This window comes from Netta rufina (assembly GCF_964035555.1).
Source record: "Netta rufina genome assembly, chromosome: 1".
In the NCBI taxonomy this organism is placed as follows: domain Eukaryota; kingdom Metazoa; phylum Chordata; class Aves; order Anseriformes; family Anatidae; genus Netta; species Netta rufina.
Genome location: NC_140123.1, coordinates 131,254,592 through 131,273,999, shown reverse-complemented (window position 1 = coordinate 131,273,999; position 19,408 = coordinate 131,254,592). Strand labels below are relative to the sequence as shown.

Below are 19,408 nucleotides of genomic sequence, written 5' to 3'. Positions count from 1 at the left end.
TCCCCCCCCTCCCCCCCCCCCCCCCAAAGTGGAGAAGTTACTTAGTGTGAAGAAACATTAGCATTTGTGTCTGTAGCTTAACTGTTGGAGCTGTGGAGATTTTAAATGACTGTACGTGATAGAATACACAGCTAATGTGTTTCATGTGTCTTCATATAGGTTGAATGGAATGATTTATCAAATACTAATCTATCATTGCAATGCGGGATTGATTTGATTGTCTTGCTTATCTGACGATTAAGAAAAAACAACAAAACAACACTATAGTGTGATTACTGTATTAGTGTGCACGACAAATGACACTAAATGTAGATTAATCATAACTATCTCTTTGGTACCAAATTCTTGCTGCAAATAGTTATACTTACTTTTAAAAGCCATGTAGATTATTAAGGCATAAGCAAAGCTAGCTAATGCTTCAGAGTTTTATTCTGAAATTTAGTAGTAGTAATATACTTGGAATCTAAAGATGCGGTGCCTGTGCTTTTCTAGTCTGAGGTGGGATAACATATGCCCCACCTATGTGGACAGGAGAGCAGTACATGTTCCCGAGTCACATTATTAACAGAGTTGTATCTGCAGATGTCTGTGGTCAGCTCCTGGGCAGTAACTCACCCGCAGGCTGCTCTTAAGTCCAGCTTGGGAATAGTAGAGAAAGGGCAGGCAGATGATGCTAGCTGTTGCTGGTGTCAGAATAGTTCATTTGGGTGTCTAAGTAAGTGTTCCTCAGACCTCTGGAGAGGAACAGCCTGTAGCCAGGACTTGTTCAAATGCTTGACTGGCTGGCTGCTGCCTAGAGCTGCTCTCCTGTGGGCCCTGCTGCCCATGTACAGTGATGCAGTTAGACATGCATCTCATATGACAGGAGACAACTGTAGTCCCCCATCCATCTCAATCCATTTTTCCCAAGGTGCCCATTCCCAAAATCTAGAAATGCTCGAGAGGGTGTTGGTGCCCCAGCAATTCCTCCAATGCACAGCTTGATTTAGGGATGTTGTAAAGGCTTCGGCAAGAAGACAGTGTCTGCTCTCCTGGCAGGCAGCAAGAGTGCTGATTGAACACACTTCACCTGAAGTCACTTCATCTGGTCAGATGAAAACAGACTGTACTTACCTAGACAATTAAGTCTGTTAATGTGATCTTAATGTGTGCAACTCTGTGTTTTTTCAGGGTGTTGATGATGCCTTCTATACATTAGTTCGAGAAATCAGAAAACACAAAGAGAAGATGAGCAAAGATGGTAAAAAGAAGAAAAAGAAGACAAAGACAAAGTGTATAATTATGTAAATACAATTTATCCTTATTCTTAAGACATACTTAAGTAATTTTTGTACATTACACTAAATTATTAGCATTTGTTTTAGCATTACTTTACTTTCTGCTTCATGATCCTGTTAGCTTTACCTGAATGCTTGTTTTAAATGACAGTGGAAACTTCATTCCTCTTAAAGTGCCAGTATTCTTTGAGTGTTGGTTCTTGAACTAGCAATGCCTGTGAAGAAAACAAACAAAAAAAAACAAACAATAACAAACAAAAAAAACAACCAACAAACACACACAAAAAAAACCCTGTCTTAGGACTCTTTGGTGCATGCAGTCGCTAACTTCCTATTTTTCTTACTGATTGTGAACTTTTGTTCTGTGTGCAAACAAAACAATGAAATGATGCTCTACACATTCTAACATCCCCTTTCCTTTTTTTTTTTTTTCTTTTTTTTTTTTTTTTTAAATCTGGTTGGGAAAACAGATTAGTTAGCAAAAGAGACTTTCATTTCAGACTTCCTTTTAATTTAGACTGACTGCAATATAGAGAGACCAGAAGCCTTTATAGTCTTCCTGTAGATTTTGCTTTTAGGCATCTAGTCTTGTAGCATTTCAGATCAACTCTAATGAATGTAAAGATAAAACTTTCACAAAAAATTTTTCACTGCAATTTGTCACGGTCACTCCTTAAATACTATATTTTTTCTATAAAAAAAAAAAAAGAAAAATTAAAAAAAGACAATAATGCACATCTGGCAATGGAAAAAGTAAAAGTTCTAATTAGATTGATTTGCTGTTGTTAATGCATTGCTTTAAGACTTTCACTTAACTTCTTGTGTCTGAAGACACCAAGGTGAAATCTTAGCTCTCCTGACCCCATAGCAGTAAATTATCTTTAAGTAGCTTTGTTCAGTAGGTACAAGATTTCACCCTTAGTGTCTGTAGGAAAAACTAGAAAGCCTTAATAGATAAGTTGATTCAAATTCTTAGGTTAATTCATACATGGATCCAGAATTTATCATAAGAATTAAATCAGAATGACTCCTAAATTACATAGCAAATTAAAACCATTTGTTTTTTTCCCCAAGGGTGGCATGAAATATTTCCAGATGCCTATTTTATGTAAAAATAGGGGAGGGATTTTTAAATTCTAGTAACCTCAAATCAATGAATTAATGAGCTTGAATTTAGCTGCTTCATACAAATAATTTGGAAATCCACAATGCCATAAAATGGTGTGGAATTTGCACAAATCTTCAGCGTAGAACATTGTTCCCATACTCAATGTTTGTGTGATGTTTGTGAAGTGCTGGTTTTGTTGCACAGATTATATGGTTGGTGAGTGGCATTCCAGTGTCTAGACTGTCATGAAACTAGACCAAGATTTTAATGTTGTCTTTTTCTGTGGTTATATTTTCTTGTGATTTTTTTTTTCCTTTTTTATTTTCTGATCAGAATTAATGCAGAATTTTTGCAGAAGCTTTCCATTTTGGTACTCAAGTAGTCCAGCTATTCTGCACCAAAGTAAGAGCCAGTAATTGCAGTGCTACCAGTTCCTGTCATCTTACTGCAAATGTTGCCTTGTTAGATGCTTTTAGTGTGGCCTCAGTTCCAGAAGGTACACTAGTCCCTAAGTCAGCTGCAGAGTAAAATTTAAAAGTGTGACTTTGGTGTACCCTAAAAATTTAAACATGACGTTGACGTAGGGTAATTCAGGACACTGGACTGGTAAATCCTGGAAGTTTGGAACAGGGAAGAGCACCATTTCCGTAACCTAAAGTATAGCTAAACCATTACATGGAAATTTTACACAGTAGAATTCTAATATACCAGTGTAACTTAGACCTTTTATATGATGTCAAAGGTGCAACTGCATAAATGTAATATTTTTCTTTCTACAAAAAAGAAAAACACAGCAGTAACTGTTAGGTGGAGAGCTGCAGAGCTGCTAGGGGAAGTGTACTGTCTGGATTGCTGCATGTTCTTTAACTAATGTGGCTGAGAATTTAACAAACGAATGCCTTTCCATGCCTGCACTGCTTGTTCCCCTAGGCCCCCACCAAAACCCAGTCTCTCCCCTTTCAGCTTTGATACGAAATATACTTCAGATTATGAAAGATTGTGAAAAATAGTAATAGGAGAGACTAGCACTACATTTTAAGGGCCAGTAAGGAATACAGACAAATTCTTAATGTTACAAAACATTTTACAGCATCCAATGTTAAAAGATGTATTGGAGACAACTGGTTATTTGCACATTTTAGATGCTCTTGATTATATATGAAGAACACAGCAAAACTGGATAGTATATCTTGAGCAAACAAAAGCAATCCTAAGATGACTTACGATTTTTGGTAACTGAGTCACACTGCATGTAAAATTAGGGCTGGTCTAAAATTCTCATATTAATTTAATTAAAAATGGTAGGAGAAATAAATTTAGCAGAAACGTCTTAATCATCAAATGCAGATCAATATAGCTCTAACACAAAGCTATATGTAAGTACTTTTTTCAGTAAGTGTGATCTGTAGCTACCAATCAAATTATTACAGTCTATTTACGTTTGCCCTTATAGACATAAAAAAAAAAAAAAAAAAAGCTCATCCTTGCCACGGTTGTGCAGTTTTGTCTTAATATTTGTAAAGATTTGGTGTGAAGCATGTTGGATTGCAGCTTGCACACGTTGATCTCATAATTATTCCGTCTTTTCCCTATTTGAAATGCTTTCAAAAAACATACCTGGATGTACTATCATTTCTGATAGTAACTGCTAAATAAACATGTGAATCACTTACCATGTTAATACATTAAATTGCCATGTGTCAGGGAGTAACACCTTATGGTAGCTTTATGTAACACCAGTAAAAAACTTTATCATTGGTTTTCTCAGAACTGAAAATTATTTTAACCAGTCTCATTGCCCTATATTTTTTCCCTAACTTAAGAAAAAAAAAAGTTACACTGCATAGAATTTGTTACAATAACAGGATCTCTGTCATGGGTAAATCCTGACACACAATCTTCTACTCGTTGCTTTATAAAGCAATACAATTATTACCTTCAAAGACCATCAAACTGTATACAAATCATTTTGTCTGAAGTTTACATAAAGCTACATAGATGGTAAATCTTTCCTAACATTTCTTTATTCCACTGTCTCGTGTTTTCATGTTGAAAATACTTCTGCTTTTTCCTCTTGAGTGCCAACTTCTTACTAGAATGACTTCTTAATGTAATATGTTTACCTGGAATGTATTTTAACTATTTTTGTATAGTGTAAACTGAAACATGCACATTTTGTACATTGTGCTTTATTTGATGTGGAACATATGCAGTGTGATCCAGTTTTTCCATCATTTGGTTGTGTGACCGGAATGTTGGTCGTACCATATACTAAGTTTAAAAAAAAAAAAAAAAAAAAAGACCACTGTTTGTTTTAAAATTTTTAATGTTTTTAGGAGTATGTGCTGTGAAGTGATCTGGAATTTGTCATTTTTTTTGTCAAACTGTACTGCTCCTATTTATTGTAATGTAATAAAAAAAAAAATAATAGGTATTGTGAATTTCTGTCCCCGTTTGCTTTTCTCTCGAAGAATTTCAGTTCATCATCTTTGTAATGGGGTAACCCATGAATTGCATGTGTTCGACGATTGTTTTCAGTTTATTTCTTGTACTTCTCATTACCTGTCATAAAGTGGTTGTCTTTGCCCAGTGGTGTTCCCTTCCTCTTGAGAGGGGCTGCAGCACTCTGACAAAATGCTTTGTAATACTGATCCCTCTAGCGGTCTGTGCTATTTTTGCATCCTGTTCTCTGAGCAGAGCCTTGTGAGGTTGCACATCTTGTTCCTTTTTCTGGAATTAAAGGGCTATTAACTCCCAGCCATGCCCAGAGACCTTGCTTTTGTTAGTCATAACAGCAGACTCGATTCAAATTTGTCTACAAGTCTAAAATATGAGCTGTGCTCATTCCCAGCTGTGCATGCTTTCTTCTATCAAATGCCTTTTGTAAACTTAGGAGAAAATACAAAAGACACTCCTGTGTCCTATGGGGGGAACAAAGTGTAGAATTGCTACTGTTCTATAACTTGCACATTCACCCTTCTTAGTTATCCCATCTGGATAATCTTTTACCAGTTACCAAGAAGGGTAAGTTGAATGTTGCATGTAGAGGTTATTTGTTCAGGGTAGTTTTAAGTGCAACATGTAAAGGAGTTAGTAAATTATATGGGAATACTTCTTCACATCAACATGGTGCTACAAACTGAAGCACATACTTTATCTTAAGGTAGCATACCTTCTAATTGGCCTTAATTTTTTTATTTACTTTTTTTCTTTTTTTACTTTTCTGGATTTTATGCAGGTATAGACTGTTGCTGTTGTCAGCAGTTCTACTGCAGTGAGTACTTACCTATATTTCAAAGATTATTTCTGTTCCATCTCCAGTGTAATTTAGTTCTGTGGGGAAAAAAAAAAACACCACAGTATATACAGAGTAACAGTTATGGCACAAGTTTGTGCTAGCTGAGCCAAAGTCTACAAAGAATTGGCTGTGGAGCAAACAGCCAGGGTCAAACTTCTCTTCCAGAGGAGAGGATCAAGTTCTAAACTCCTGCTACAGGAGTTACGCAACCTCAGAAATCAGCAGTAGGTGCAGGAATTGTCTGTAGGATCTAAGTACTTAAACCGTTGTTGTTCTACTCCATCCCCTTCCCAGAGTGTTCTCTGTAACACTACCTCTGTCAGCCTGCCGTTGGGAGTCTTGCACGTGAAGCAGATGTAGCTAAAACTTTTGAGAACTTCCTCATTTTCAAGCAGGTGCTCAGTTATGGTGGGAATGATGCTTTAAATGTACAAGCCTTGAAAAAGCATATTAATCCTCTAAGTAACAAGAGGCATGCAGCATCTCAAATAAACACTCAGCTGATCACCAGCTAACTGTTCAGCACATACATTGAAATATAACAGAAGCACACTGCCGCTGCTCCCTGCAGAATTATTTTCATACGTGAAGTTTCAGATCAAGGAGGTCAAAGCTAGTCAAGAAGAACCTGCTACCCACACAATACAACCCCCAGATCTTTCAAGCACCTACTTAAGGGTAAGCAAAGTCATAATTTGTACTTCAAACGGGTTGGAAGGATCTACATTTCTTTTGAGGTTACAGTTCTTTTATTGATTGCTTTTATGGATTTGTAGCATTACATAGTCATTAATACCGGTTACTCCTTGTCATCATAGTAGCGCTGTTTCATTGCTCTGTATTTTCTGAGGAAGTACAAAGCCTCCAACTCTTTTATCACAAATTCTCCTCGGGCAATTAGTTGTTTAATTTTTTCGGGATCTTTCACATCTTTATTTTTTAGAAAAGCTGCTTTCAAACGGCTTCTAAAGTAGTCTGCTCCCTTGGGGTACTCCCTTCCGAGGTACAGCAGCTTGAGGGAAGAAGAAAAAACTCCTTTTAGACAGGCTTCCAGTTAAAAGGGCTTTGTCCGGTTAAGCTCGACGCACGTAAAGCACTTACGTTTTTGTAAAGATTCAGCACTTCCCCTCGTAACGAACTGGCCATTCTCCCATTTCCCCGAACTCTGCAGCCCTGCGCGATTGCTTGCGTCTTTAATTTACCTGAAGATTAATCGGTTTGCTGTTAGCCTTCTGTGGAAGTCCGTAAATCCCGGTCCAGCCTCCTGTAAGCAATTACGGTTTGGCCGTTTACAGTTTTTACCCAGACGGGGCTATTTGTTGGGGCACTTACTGGGTCCCCCGGTGCGGAGGGGAAGGTCAGGGGCTCCCCGGCCGCGCGCCCTGTCGTAACAGCGCGCCGCTTCACGGCAGGGCCGCACGGCGCGGCACCGCCCCGCCGCTGGGCGCCGCCGTCACCCCGGCAACGCGGCGGCGACATGGTGAGGGCGGGCGGCCTGCTCTTCGTGTCGCCCCCTGTCGCGCCATCTCTCCGCCTGTCGCCGACTGCGGACGGCCCTGAGCAGCCTCGGCTGCCGCGGGGTGTCCCCGTGAGGGAAGGGGGTCAGGCCGTGGTGGGCGCGGCGCGGCGCGGGTTATCGTTGGGGCTTTCGGCAGCGCCAGGTGGCCGGCTCAGAAACCGCTGAAAGCCTCTTGCTTTTGGACTAAAATAGTGCTCTGGGCTGAGCTGTCTGCTTGGTGCGTGTCTAACAGGAATATACAGCTGTAGCCCGAGTGTTAATTATGCTGGGCTGGAATCGTGTTAGCAGCGAATTGTCCCTGATACTGAAATTATCATCCATTCTTGGCAGGCAGTCTCAGCGTGCTTTACGGAGTAGCTGGCTTTTCTAATGATTTGTGATGTTCTATACCCTGTTCTCTGATGCTTTTTTTTTTTTTTTTTTCTTCCCTCAACTTCTAGGGTCCAAAAAAGAATAAAAAGGTGGGTAGGTAAAGTTATGCTCTATTTCATATAAAACACTTTGGACCTTGCAGTGCTCATTTCAGTGGTGTGCTGTTATTTCCTGTTGTTTTGTAAATTCAGTGAGTAAAACGTCTAAGTGTTTCATGCTGAAATTAAAGTAAACATTGGATATTTTTGGACTTTACATCAACAAAATATTTTTAAGCTGTTCTGCAATAATAAAGGTGCTGTGACAATAGTATGCTCTTTAAAATCGATTTATTTCTTTTTTGAACCATATTTCCTGGCCAGTTGGTTAGATGGAAAGAGCGGCAGGTGCCTCCGTGACACTCCGCGTGTGCACATTGCACAAGGAGGCTGCGTAGCAGACCTGCAGAACTGCTAGGGAAGAGGGGGCAAATTTGGCCCAGGTACAGCATTTGGCTTGGTACTGGATGGCGGGACAGCAAGCCGGTGTCCTGGCTTTCAGGCCGCTGAGCTTGATGCATAGGGGGGATGGACAACAGGCAGAAGTCCACAGGAGGTGGGATTTTGTTAGTTCGTGTCCATGGCTCATTCTCAGTTGCAATGAAAATGAAACTATCCCCACCCCCAGAAAGAACACGTTCAAATGTGTTCTTTGGGGAATTGTACATCTCACATTTGTCAGTACTACATTAAGTCATAAGATTGTGAAAGCAAGTTGACTAAAAGCGATTATAAGTAATTGAAGCAAGATGATCTTTTCATTTTCACTGGAAGGAAAGATACTTGGATTTTATTTTATTTTATTTTGTTTTGTTTTGTTTTGTTTTGTTTTATTTTGTTTTATTTTATTTCAGTTGGAAGGAACTGACCCTTCTATGAAATTGCAAAAGGTAGAATTTTTTGTTGACTGTTGTAGAAGAGTTTTTGCAAATAAATGTTTTGGTAACAAATATGGCAAGATGTGATGCTAACTGCTGACTGTATGTTTGTTGTTGGAACTAAACTTTCACCATTGTTTTTGTTCAAGCTTTATGGTAAACTTTGTGTTCAATACTACATTTGTGCATTTATTTATTGCTGTGCAAAGTAATATAAAGTGAGTAGCTTTCTAAGCAGTTATTTGTTTCTGAAAATATACTTGTCAAAATCAAAGCGTGACATTACAGTACTGAGGACACACTTTCTGTGTGCTGAATGACAAAGGTGTTTCTTGTTTATGTCTTAAATAAATTGGTTTACTTTTAACAATATTTACCATACTAAAAGAATACTCAGGTGGAATGGGTGGAAAGAGTTCATGTGCCATCGGGTTCATTTGCAGGTGTTTGGACTTAAGTTTTCATTTGGTCTTTCTCCCTGTCAGTGGTGTTGGATCTCTTTCTCTATTTCTGTGTTTACACCTCTGCAAGAAGGGCACTGTGCTGATCTGGTACAATTCTGCACCCACTTCTCAGCTGAAAAGGAGAATTGCATTCCTAATAGATACCTTTGGTCCTTAGGTCTCCTGTACATTGTGATACCATCCAAGTGTATTCACTTGCTGATGCTTTGGATGACAGTCATACTGGTTTAGGCATTTTACCTTCCCAGATTGAATCCTTGTAAGCCCTTGTATCTCACCAGTGAGTATGAGGATTTAGGATCCTAATTTCAGCTCTCTAAAATACATCGAGGTCAGATGTCTAAATAGATGATGTGTCTCCTTTTTCACGTTACCACATCTACTGAACTGATTTACATTCCATATTTTCTCTGCTTTGAAAAATTAAATGCATGATTTCATTTAATTTCTTTTCAGTGGCGTTTCAGCAGCAGAATGCCATTGTTCAGCCAGTACACAAAACACAAGTCATTTGTCTTCCTTGCTATCTTGTATTTTGTCATCTGTAGCTTTGCTTTCAACCTTTGTTTAGCCTGCTGTCACTCCTTGTTTTCTCCATACATTGGACACTATGCAGAATACTGTTTTTTTTCTCACGTATGCAAAAAAAAAAAATCTGCTCCACTAAAGCAATACTGTTGGCTGTGAATTCATATTGCAGTTCACTACGAGGTCAGCTTCCTTGTTTTCACAAGCTCCATGTACTTGCTTTGATTTACTTCTTGGTCCATCTTTCTCTTTCATCTCTGATAGTAGTCTCTTTGTTGTTGTTGTTGTTGTTTTTTTATTATTTTTTTTATTTTTGTTTTGTGTGTGTGTTTGGTTCTTGTTTGTTTGTTAATTGTGTTGTTTTCAGGCCTTGTCTTTGCAGCATCTGCCTTCAGGAGCAGCCCTCCTCCATGGTATCATTCCATCAACCCCAGCTGGAATCAAGCCACACTAACTGCAATATATTATATGCAATGGCAGCATTTGCCTGTGTACACCCTGAGTAAAACTGAATAAATATAATTGGATTTTTACTAAATATGCACTTGTTGAGGGTTATAACTCTAGGCTGCATTTGCTACTGCATCAATAGGAAATCAGTATTTTCCTTGTGTGTCTTTAAGTGCAGTTTTATAGTGACGTTGCTGATCCTACACGTTTGATTGAACACTATAAGACTGTGTCAACATAAAGTACTTTAAAAAATCATCCAAGAATCTGCATTTTTGCTGGAGAGGGAAAAAAAAGTGAGGGGCCATTAATATCTTCATGCTGAGGGAGAATTATGCTTTACATATAGCTGTTCAAGTGTCTAGAAGACAGCTTGGCTTTGTGCATATTATTACAGTTTCATATATATTTATAAATCAGTGAGGTATCAATGAGACCTATGAATTACAGGGCAAAAATAAGTGTTCCCTTTTGGTTACATGACTGTAGGTTATATGTGGTGTTTACCTTTTATTATTGAAATGTTCTTCATGCAAAGATTTGATAATTTCTGAGAAACACAAACTTAGTATATTATTATTTTAGGATTAGCCTAGAGGTTAGTGCTAGTTGGAGCAGTTAACTGTTTTGAGTTGCAGTTTAGATTTTATAACAGTAGAGAGAGCTCTGTTGTTTTGTGGTTTAGATGCTTCTAAATACAAGACTTGCCAATGTCCCAAAATGCATTTCCTAGAAGTATCTTAAGATGTTTGAAGTTGTGACATCTCCTTTCTTACCAGATCTACTTGTTATTCCATTTCCACATTCAAAATAATATTCCTGTGTTCAGGAATGCCTAGCACAGAATGATCCATTACGTATAAGAGCATATATTACATCATGAAATGTAAAGAAAAATGGAGAGTGGGATGTATATTGCCATTTTAGGGCATCAATGGCAGTCTAAAATCTTAATTTGGATTCAAGGATCACATTAAAAGAGCTCAGGTTACAGAGGGTGAACACCTCCCCAGATATATGAAAGTAATACTGACATTTGTTTTCTTTTAATTTGTTGCAAAGAAAAAGTCCAGTGGCAAAGAAAAGGCTGAAAAACTGAGATTACAGAAAGAAGAGGAAGAAAGGAGGCTGAAAGAGGAAGGTACTATGTACTTCATTTACAGGGGAAGTGATGGTACAAATCATTTATTTTAATTAGACAAAAAGTAGTCCGCCTAACTGTATGGGCACTGTTATCAATGTATTTCACAAATACAAATTATTCATCTCTCTTCTCTTCTGTGGGACGAATTCTGTGTTACTTGTTACTGCTGCCCACATCTCACTTTCCTATTACAGCCACACTTTTTCCTTTAGTTATTTTTACCGTGATTAGGAACCTGGGAGTGAGAATAGCAGGAAGAATTAGATTTTCTTCCTCTCTTATCACTACATTTTGAAACACTCTCAGTGAGTTAGAAGTGCAGTGTTCTGTGGTTTTCTTCTCTCAAGCCTATATATCGATAGGTAAGAGAAATTCTCTGAAGAGGACTTTTTCCAGAGAAGACACACAGGGTACATCAATTGTCAGGAGGTGGCTGGTGTCTGCTATCCCTTTGCTGTCCCTGTGGCAGCAAAGAAAAGCTAAACCCGTGATCAGGAGTAACTGATCCTGAAGGGGATTGACAGCCAATGAGACATGCCTAAAACTTCATCTATTTTAGTAAAGAAATAAATCTAAGATTGAGTTTCCCACCAAAAGATGTAGAAAAGGAGGAGAAGCTTAAAACTGAACCGATCAGGCAGTTTCACCATTGGATTAAGAACTTGTTCAAGCTGTAGGTAAAGGAAGAGGGTGCTCCTGCTACTGTTTGAGGGTGAAACAAGGGCTTGCTGATCCCTTTCTCCACTTGTGTTGTCATGGGCTGGTTGAGGAGCACCACAGGTAGTGGGTTTTAGTACTATGTTTCAAATTCTTATCATTTGGAAGATTTCTGGGCAATAGCAGATGCCTACTTATGTTGTTTACTATTATACTTGCTTTGTCACTGCAGCTAGTAACAAAATAATTTGTCTTGTTTTAATAAAATGTAATTATGCTGTTGTTATATTTCCCAATCTTCAGAGGAAGCCCGGTTGCAAGCTGAACAAGAAGAAGCAGCAAGACTTGAAAAGGAGAGGATTGAACGAGAGCTGATGGAAAAGCTTGAGGCAAAAGTTAGTTTATATGCAACAGTTACTGAAAAATTCTAACTCCACTTCTAAACTTGTGACAGGGTCTGTAAAGCATTACTAATTTAGTGTGAGAATGAAAAAGGATTTCATTATGTCCTTAGTGTTGGGAACAAAGTAGAGGAGATTTTCAAGCATCGCTACATTAAAGTTAAGCATGAAAAATTTAGCCAAGCCACTGAAAGTTGAGAAGGTAGCAATCTAGATTAGTGTTTAAATAAAGCACAATACACATACAATCGAGATAAATGGTGCTGAAATTGTAATGTATTCTGTTCTTTCTCTAAGCCAATATTTGACTTAGCATTGCTTTCAGAAAAATTCCCCGAGACAAGATAGTCTTGCCTGGTTTTGTTACGTGAAGATGTTGTGGTTAGATATGTTAACTTTTGGGGTATGTCATATTCCAGTTGGAATAAATACTTACTCATTTCCACTGACTTTGAATTGCTTATATTTTTTTTGTCTTCCTCGGAATTATATGTAGTACAGCTGGAGCAAGAAAATTTTGGTATAAATTTTAGAAGTGATTACATGTTAAAGCAGACATACGGATATGCATATGTATATATACATGTATATAGGTGTATTTGAATATGTATGTTTATGAACTTGAGAAGAGTGAAATTCAGAAAAAGACATGATCAGTAACATCCAAATATTTTTGTGAGACCAATTTTTACCTTTTGCTTTTTTCTATCTTTTGTATTTTTTTTGTTTTTCAGAAGAAAAACCACTCTTGCCTGTGCATCTTGTCCTTCACAGAGTATTTTTTCCCTTACACACAAGAAGAATTTTAAATAGCAGAAATTATAATAAAAAATAGCTGAAATTATAATTTAAAAATTTACAAATTTCTTGCACCCTTTTGTAGCCTGAGGATAAAAGTCATATGACACACCAATGTTTATCATATGGCTCAGCAACTAATGTGATGACACTGGCATATTGCTAACTACTGCAACGTTCTGAATTAAATGTTTCATTAAAAAAAAGTTAATCAGCATTTGGATTTGTTCAAATTATAACTTATTCAAATATTCCAAATTATTTTCTTTGATATAAAATAATTGTAAGAAGGAAAACAAATATTTAATTTCTCTGCTTGTTACACAAATATTTTAACAGGATCAAGAGCGAAGGGAGTATGAACTAGCAGAACTTCATTCACTGGAAGAAAAGTTTGTGTCTGCTCAGTTGTGGAAAACAAAATACAGAGCCCATGCAAAGGTAAGGTTTCTTTCCAAAATCTGCCCAGTGTGGCAGAGTTCAGACAACAAAGAAGCTTTAGGCTACTTCTCCATTACAAAATCTAGGAATGCTTCAATTTCTTGAATTTAGATATGTACTATGACTACCTCTCAAGTTCTGTCTCAGGGTAAGAATTGGCCATGCTTACTTTCCTTTATGTACCTTGTTTCACATGTAAAAGAAAAATGGCAAGGAGGAGACTGTATGGGTTATCAAGGTATTAGGACCCCACAGCTTACCCCAGCAGTGGAGGACAGTTGTAGTTTCAGATGTTCTGGTATTTGTTGTTTCTTTTTTATTTAAATTGTTCTACTCTTAAACATTCCACCGCCATCACCACCACTCCAAGTCACCATTTGGAGACAGGTTGGCTAAAACAAACACAAATCTGGGACACATATCAGAGCCAGAAACACATGAAAATGTAGTTAATGTCTGTAATTTAGGGTGACATACCTGGAGGCTGAATTATTACCCAATATTACTATATATCTGTAAAGTTAAATTTAAAATAATAAGATATGTAAGTAGACTCATAGAATGTTTCACTCTTGTGAACCCATCTTACAGAAACATCACTCAGTAGCTATCATATTTGGTCAGTTTGGTTCCAGTTAATGTTAAATAGACTTGTTGACAAGGGTTTTCTCTTTGTCTTGTATATTTCTTAATATATACTCAAGTTACAGTACTCCAGATGCGGCCTCACAAGCACTATGGAGGGAACAGTCCTAGCGATGCTGGTACACTCTTATTGTAGACCACTGTGGCTTTAGCCTTTTGTGGCTGCACAGGCATAGTATGATAACTGCACAGTTATGTCTTGACGCATTTGGGTGCTATTTAGTACCTTTTCCAGTAGACATCAAACTCTGACTTTATTATATTTGTGAACAACAGGATCTGGCAGTCATTTTGAAAGAGCACAGTTTTTTTATGGATTTTTCTGAAAAGAAAAACATTTTCTGAAAAGAGAAACATTTTCTATTGTGAAAAATAATGGCAAAATATGCCTATTATTTTAAAAAATAAATCTTCAAATACAATATTGGTAAATTATGGGAAATACCAGAGTTTGCATTGGTCTATTGCTGTGAATACTTAGGGCAAAAGAAATACATAATACCAACTGCTACGTTTCTATTTCTAAGCAATTTCAAATCAGAATAAGGCATATTTATTTATTTTTATGAAAAGTATCCTTTTCCTTAAAGAGCAAGTGTTCTCATTTATGAGAATGTGCTTTCTTAATGATGAAAATGAAGCTCAGTCTTAAGTACAAAGGTGTAAAAAAAAAAATTACCAGATGCTTTTATTCCTGGAGACTGATCAATCTTTATACAGGAGTTTCAGTGCACTGAGTAACAGTGCACTGTTGTTACTGCTTTTGAAGTCAGTGTAAATTGTTATGCAAGCAGTTGGGAATGCAAGCACCTTTGCTTTAGAAGATCCATTTTAGATTTTAACACAAACTTCAGTAACATTGCATTACTGACCGTCACAGTATACAAAGAGGCAGGGTTTCCTAAATACCTTACTGTATGGATTAAAAAAAACAACACACATTATAGGTTGTAGATTGATCCTATGAGCCAAAGTTAGGCTTATTCATAGAGTTAAGTGGATTGTGATTGTTGATTAATTTTCACTTATAAAAATGACCAATAATTTATTTGAAAATTACATCATTTTTTTAAAAACATCATTCTATCCTTCTGAGATTCCCACTGGAGCTTTCTATGATACCTGAGTGGGTGCTAGAAAGGAGAAGGAAATCTTCAGGGGCTGAGAAAGGAAGAATAAACATGTTGGAGTAGAAATCTCTTAAGGAGCTTTATTGCCAGTGTAAGAACTCAATTTTATTGGCCATATCTGTTTTGAGAACCATCTGCCCCTTCCACCTGCCCTGGTTCCTCAGTTACATTCTCAGCCATTTATTCTTTCACCCCCTCATTCTGTGTCAAGTACTGAATTCATTGCTTTTGTAGACATGCAAGTTTTATTGAGGAGAACAGAACCCACTAACAAATGAACAGAATAAACAGTAAGTATTAGGTAGGCAGAAGTATCTCAATGCATTAGTACGGAAGTAAACCATTTCTTTTCTGGCATAGTGATCACTGGTAGTCCAGGTAGTATTACAGTCCTGTTTAGAGGCACTTGTGAATGTATCACTAAATGTATTTGTCTTTCAGAATCCTCCTTTTTCTTCTAATAATGATTTGCACCACATGCCCATATCTACTTTTCTTTTGATTGTTTTCTATAGTGGGAGCATTATATTGCTTGTGATGGAAGTCCTGACCCAACTATACCACAGGAAATAAATACTTTCATGAGCTTATGGCGTGAAGATCGAAATAAGGACATTCAACTTGTTGTGGAGAAGGGACAACAAGTACTAAATGTAAATGTTAAAATGGTATCCTTTGGTTTAAGGTCACTAAAGTATGTCCTTTTTACTGCTCCCCCCACCTACTTTTCTTTTTAACAGTCAAGTGACTGAAATTGGCTATAACCTTTGTCAGCCAGTAATCTTTCCTCAGTTTTTATTTTTTTTATTACAGATTTATTGTTAGGTCTAAAGGAGAAGACTATTGACTTTAAACATGCTGTGCCTTTGAGGGACTTCTGTGTAGTATTTCTATGCTGAGCTCTAGTATTCCAACCTCCATCTCCCCTGCTATCTACATTTTAAAAGCCTTGAGCCAGAATGTATCAGCTCATGTCACACTTAGATTCTTCAGTGGACAAAAGTCTTACTACATAATGTTTGTGGTCAGTAAAGTGTTGTGTAATAGCAGGGGTTCCCAAAATGCACAGCCAATCATTGATGGTTTCTGAGGCAATTCAAAGCAATTTGTGTCTGATATCAAATTTTAGGATTTTCTTTTCATTTATGTTAATTTTATAGCATTCTGCAAGTTAGAAGGTGTCTTACAGAAATGGGGATGAAAGTTGCATACGTAATACATCTTTCACTGGGCTAGTTTGGTTCTGTGTTAGACTTCCCATCTTGCAATGCTTCCGGAGTGCTGCAATTTTCACCTGCCACATACTGTCTTGTTCTGAGCCAGTGGGGAATATGCTAGTCCTTTCCAAGAATTTCAACAGGTTACTTCTCCCATTTCTCTTCTACGCTGCAGACCAAGCAAAAAGCATGACGATTGCCCACTTCCGTTCCTTCTCTCCACTAGACTCCCTGCTGTCAACTCTTTCTGCCAAACACATTTCTTTCCCACTCCTCCATGTTTCCCATCCAACACCGAAACAGTTACAGCTACTCTAGGTCCTGCAGATGTGTGCTCCCTTGCACTGTATGATCAGTAGAGTATTATGTGATACTATGACATAGGCATTTTTATTTCGCTCCTGTTGGAAATGCGAGGTGATGTCAAAGAGTGCTAAAATAGTGGTTATCTTCTCTTGGTCCTGAACATCTAAGCATTTCTTTCCTGCTCTGTTCATGTATCTGGAGAAAAATTTTAACCACTCAGGACTGTGAGATCTTGTAGATCCTAGTTGATAGGGGTCACCTCACTATCAAGGCAGACTGTGTTAAAGTTAAATATAAAAAGACAGTAATATTGTTATACATCTGCTGCTGCTTTGCTATTCCTTTAAAAAGCAGTAGTGCTGCGATTTCACAGGCTAAGAGAAAAACAGTCCAGTGAGTCTGGAAGGGAGGTATAAAATGTAATCCAATTTTCCCTTTGTCTCAGCACTGCAGGCCTGGGAGAGCACAGGGAAGAGAAGAGGTACATAATATGTCTTTGCAGTGATAGCTCTTCTTCTGTCTGCATAACAACAGTGTTTCTCCTCTCTGCCAGATAAGTGGTGCTGCTTCCCATTACAGGTGAGGCATGCAGAGATGACAGGAGAGGTGTTATTCAAGGGGGACCGCAGATGGATGATGTTTAATGCTTCTCATCCTCTTACTGCGGACCTGTGGCCCAGAGCTGTGAAGAGAGGCATCACTGCAGGAATGACACAAGTAGAGAGATAGAGGCAGTGGTGCAAGTCCCTCAGAGTGAAGCAGGGTGCAAGAAAAGAGAAAGGGAGGCTTCTGAGGATGCAGATGCCTGTGAAGTGGCAGGAGTCAGGCCCAGGGGAGGAGGGACAGGAAGCAAAGATGCCAAGGCACAGAGGAAAAGAAGATGGCATTTGGGACAGTAGTCTAAAAGGATGGGAGCCCCTGAATGAATTTAACATCTACTTGTAACTTGTGACTTTTGACTATAGTCTGACTGAGAAGATACCATCACTGGCAATGATCCACAAGGTTTTTGCATCAATACATTACTGTTAAAATTCATTTTTTTTTCATGGTTTATCATATGCACTGATAGACCCCATTTAAAAAACCCTATTTAATTTTGTTCTGTAAACAGTTTACTGGGGCTTCATAGACCACAGATTGTCCATAGCCCACTGTGGTAAGCTCTTCTATCATAGATTCATTAAGGTTGGAAAAGACCTCCAAGATCATCTGGTCTTAAGCTATTATAATTATTCTGATCATTTCTTCGCTTCTGTGAAGGTTGATTTTTATTTAACATCCTCCCTCCAGTTAATGTCTTTATTTTGTAATTCTAATGATAGCTAGAAGGTATTCCAAATATAGCATTGTGAAGTTTTCCGTAATAGTCAGGTGGTCAGCATGAAACAGCAGCTTCATAAGCTTTATGTACTACTTTTTTTTTTTTCTTTTTTTCTCCTGTAATCTTCATTTTGAAGTTTGTTTTAAAATGCTAATATTTACAGTCATTTTACTGTTGTCATTCATCTACTTTGAAGTTACAACCTTCGCCATACAGAGCCCCAAACTCACCTTTTTTTCTTGAGAAATAAGCAAGTCATACAGATAAAGTGAAACAAATTATTCCTGATTCTGTGCAGCATTTATTAACATTAATGGCTATAATTTGTAGATAGGAAGTGAATAGTAATACAAATTTTATCAACAGATTTGAAATTCAGTTTTACTAGACAGTATGCTAATAAATACAATGCCAATGAAATACTGTTTTTTTCCCCTGTGATAGATCAGTGTCTTTAAAACTTCAGCCAACTAGGAATATTTTTTAGTCTTGTACATGTGCTTAGATGTCAAGATACTAGCATATAATGGAAGATAACAATGTTATCACAGAGTTCCAAACTTCACACTAAGGATTGTTCTGAGAATTAAAATTTAATTGCTATGTGTTTCACTATTACATATTTTTTTAGATTTAGCAGTTGCGATTTTTGCTATAGAAGATATGTTTCAACAAGGCTGTAAGCTTTTCATGAAAACTAATTTTTGACCAACAGATTTATTCATGTGACAAACTGGTTCAATAAATTTTATAAGCTAAAATTCTATACAGCCCACAGGTTAGGGAATGAACACACATTATGCTGGGGTTGGTGTCAAAACAGAGGCACTTTACCTGCATATAATGTCTTCTAGTTAATTGAGAAGTTGCAGTTTTTCCTCTTGGACACACCACCAAGTGAGATAACAGAAAAAGAAATAGTCCAGTACCAGGAAACTATTTTGGAATTGCAGAATTTACTTCATCAGAAGTACAATGAAGCAACAGAACACCTGCTTAAAGTAAGTAAGATTTACTACTTCAAAGTTGTAATATACACAGTGCATAAAAGTTTTTGCTACAAGTGTTTTGCTGTGATGTTTTTTCTTATATTGTTACACAAATCACATGTAGAGTAGATACCAGACTATTTTTTCATAACCTCTTAAGATCTTAGTTTTACAGTGGAAACTACCATTACCATTAAGGTGTTTGATATTCAATTACTTTGAACTTTTGTGATAGTTGGAGATGTTGGAAACAAGGGACTCAGTGTGAAGTTTGTTTCCTATTTTGTCGCTGTTTTAAATTAGAAGTTAGCTGACTCTACAAAAAAATTGCAAATGTGAAAAGTAGATCATATGATTAGCTTATATACCTTTTTAATACAAGTAGATATGACTAAAATATTATCATAGAATATCCCAAGTTGGA

The 19,408-nt window shown here is 37.4% G+C and overlaps 2 protein-coding genes across 5 annotated transcripts in view; one reads left to right on the top strand and one right to left on the bottom strand.

Annotated features, from left to right (window-relative positions):
- The window catches only part of DNAI7 (dynein axonemal intermediate chain 7), a gene marked incomplete at its 3' end in the record, with an annotated part of 52,174 nt that overhangs the window by 21,191 nt on the left and 11,575 nt on the right, over window positions 1–19,408 (top strand). The window contains exons 5-9 of the mRNA XM_084303537.1: window positions 11,001–11,073; window positions 12,037–12,128; window positions 13,272–13,373; window positions 15,664–15,801; window positions 18,850–18,996. Coding sequence (XP_084159663.1) covers window positions 11,001–11,073; window positions 12,037–12,128; window positions 13,272–13,373; window positions 15,664–15,801; window positions 18,850–18,996 — 552 coding nt within the window. The remainder of the gene's footprint in view (window positions 1–11,000; window positions 11,074–12,036; window positions 12,129–13,271; window positions 13,374–15,663; window positions 15,802–18,849; window positions 18,997–19,408) is intronic.
- Window positions 1,275–7,073, bottom strand: ETFRF1 (electron transfer flavoprotein regulatory factor 1). Of its 4 annotated transcripts, none has more exons than XM_084303552.1 (5): window positions 7,016–7,073; window positions 6,785–6,947; window positions 6,480–6,695; window positions 5,672–5,718; window positions 1,275–1,492 (listed from the first exon to the last, which is right to left on the bottom strand). In XM_084303552.1, exons 2-3 carry the CDS (start codon window positions 6,827–6,829, stop codon window positions 6,483–6,485), a joined length of 258 nt encoding a protein of 85 aa, XP_084159678.1. In that variant the 5' UTR covers window positions 6,830–6,947; window positions 7,016–7,073; the 3' UTR covers window positions 1,275–1,492; window positions 5,672–5,718; window positions 6,480–6,482. The 4 variants fall into 4 exon arrangements, with proteins under 4 accessions (XP_084159678.1, XP_084159677.1, XP_084159680.1 ...); XM_084303551.1 differs by adding an exon at window positions 4,948–5,115 and having other exon boundaries at window positions 6,785–7,066; XM_084303554.1 differs by having other exon boundaries at window positions 6,785–6,885; window positions 7,016–7,065.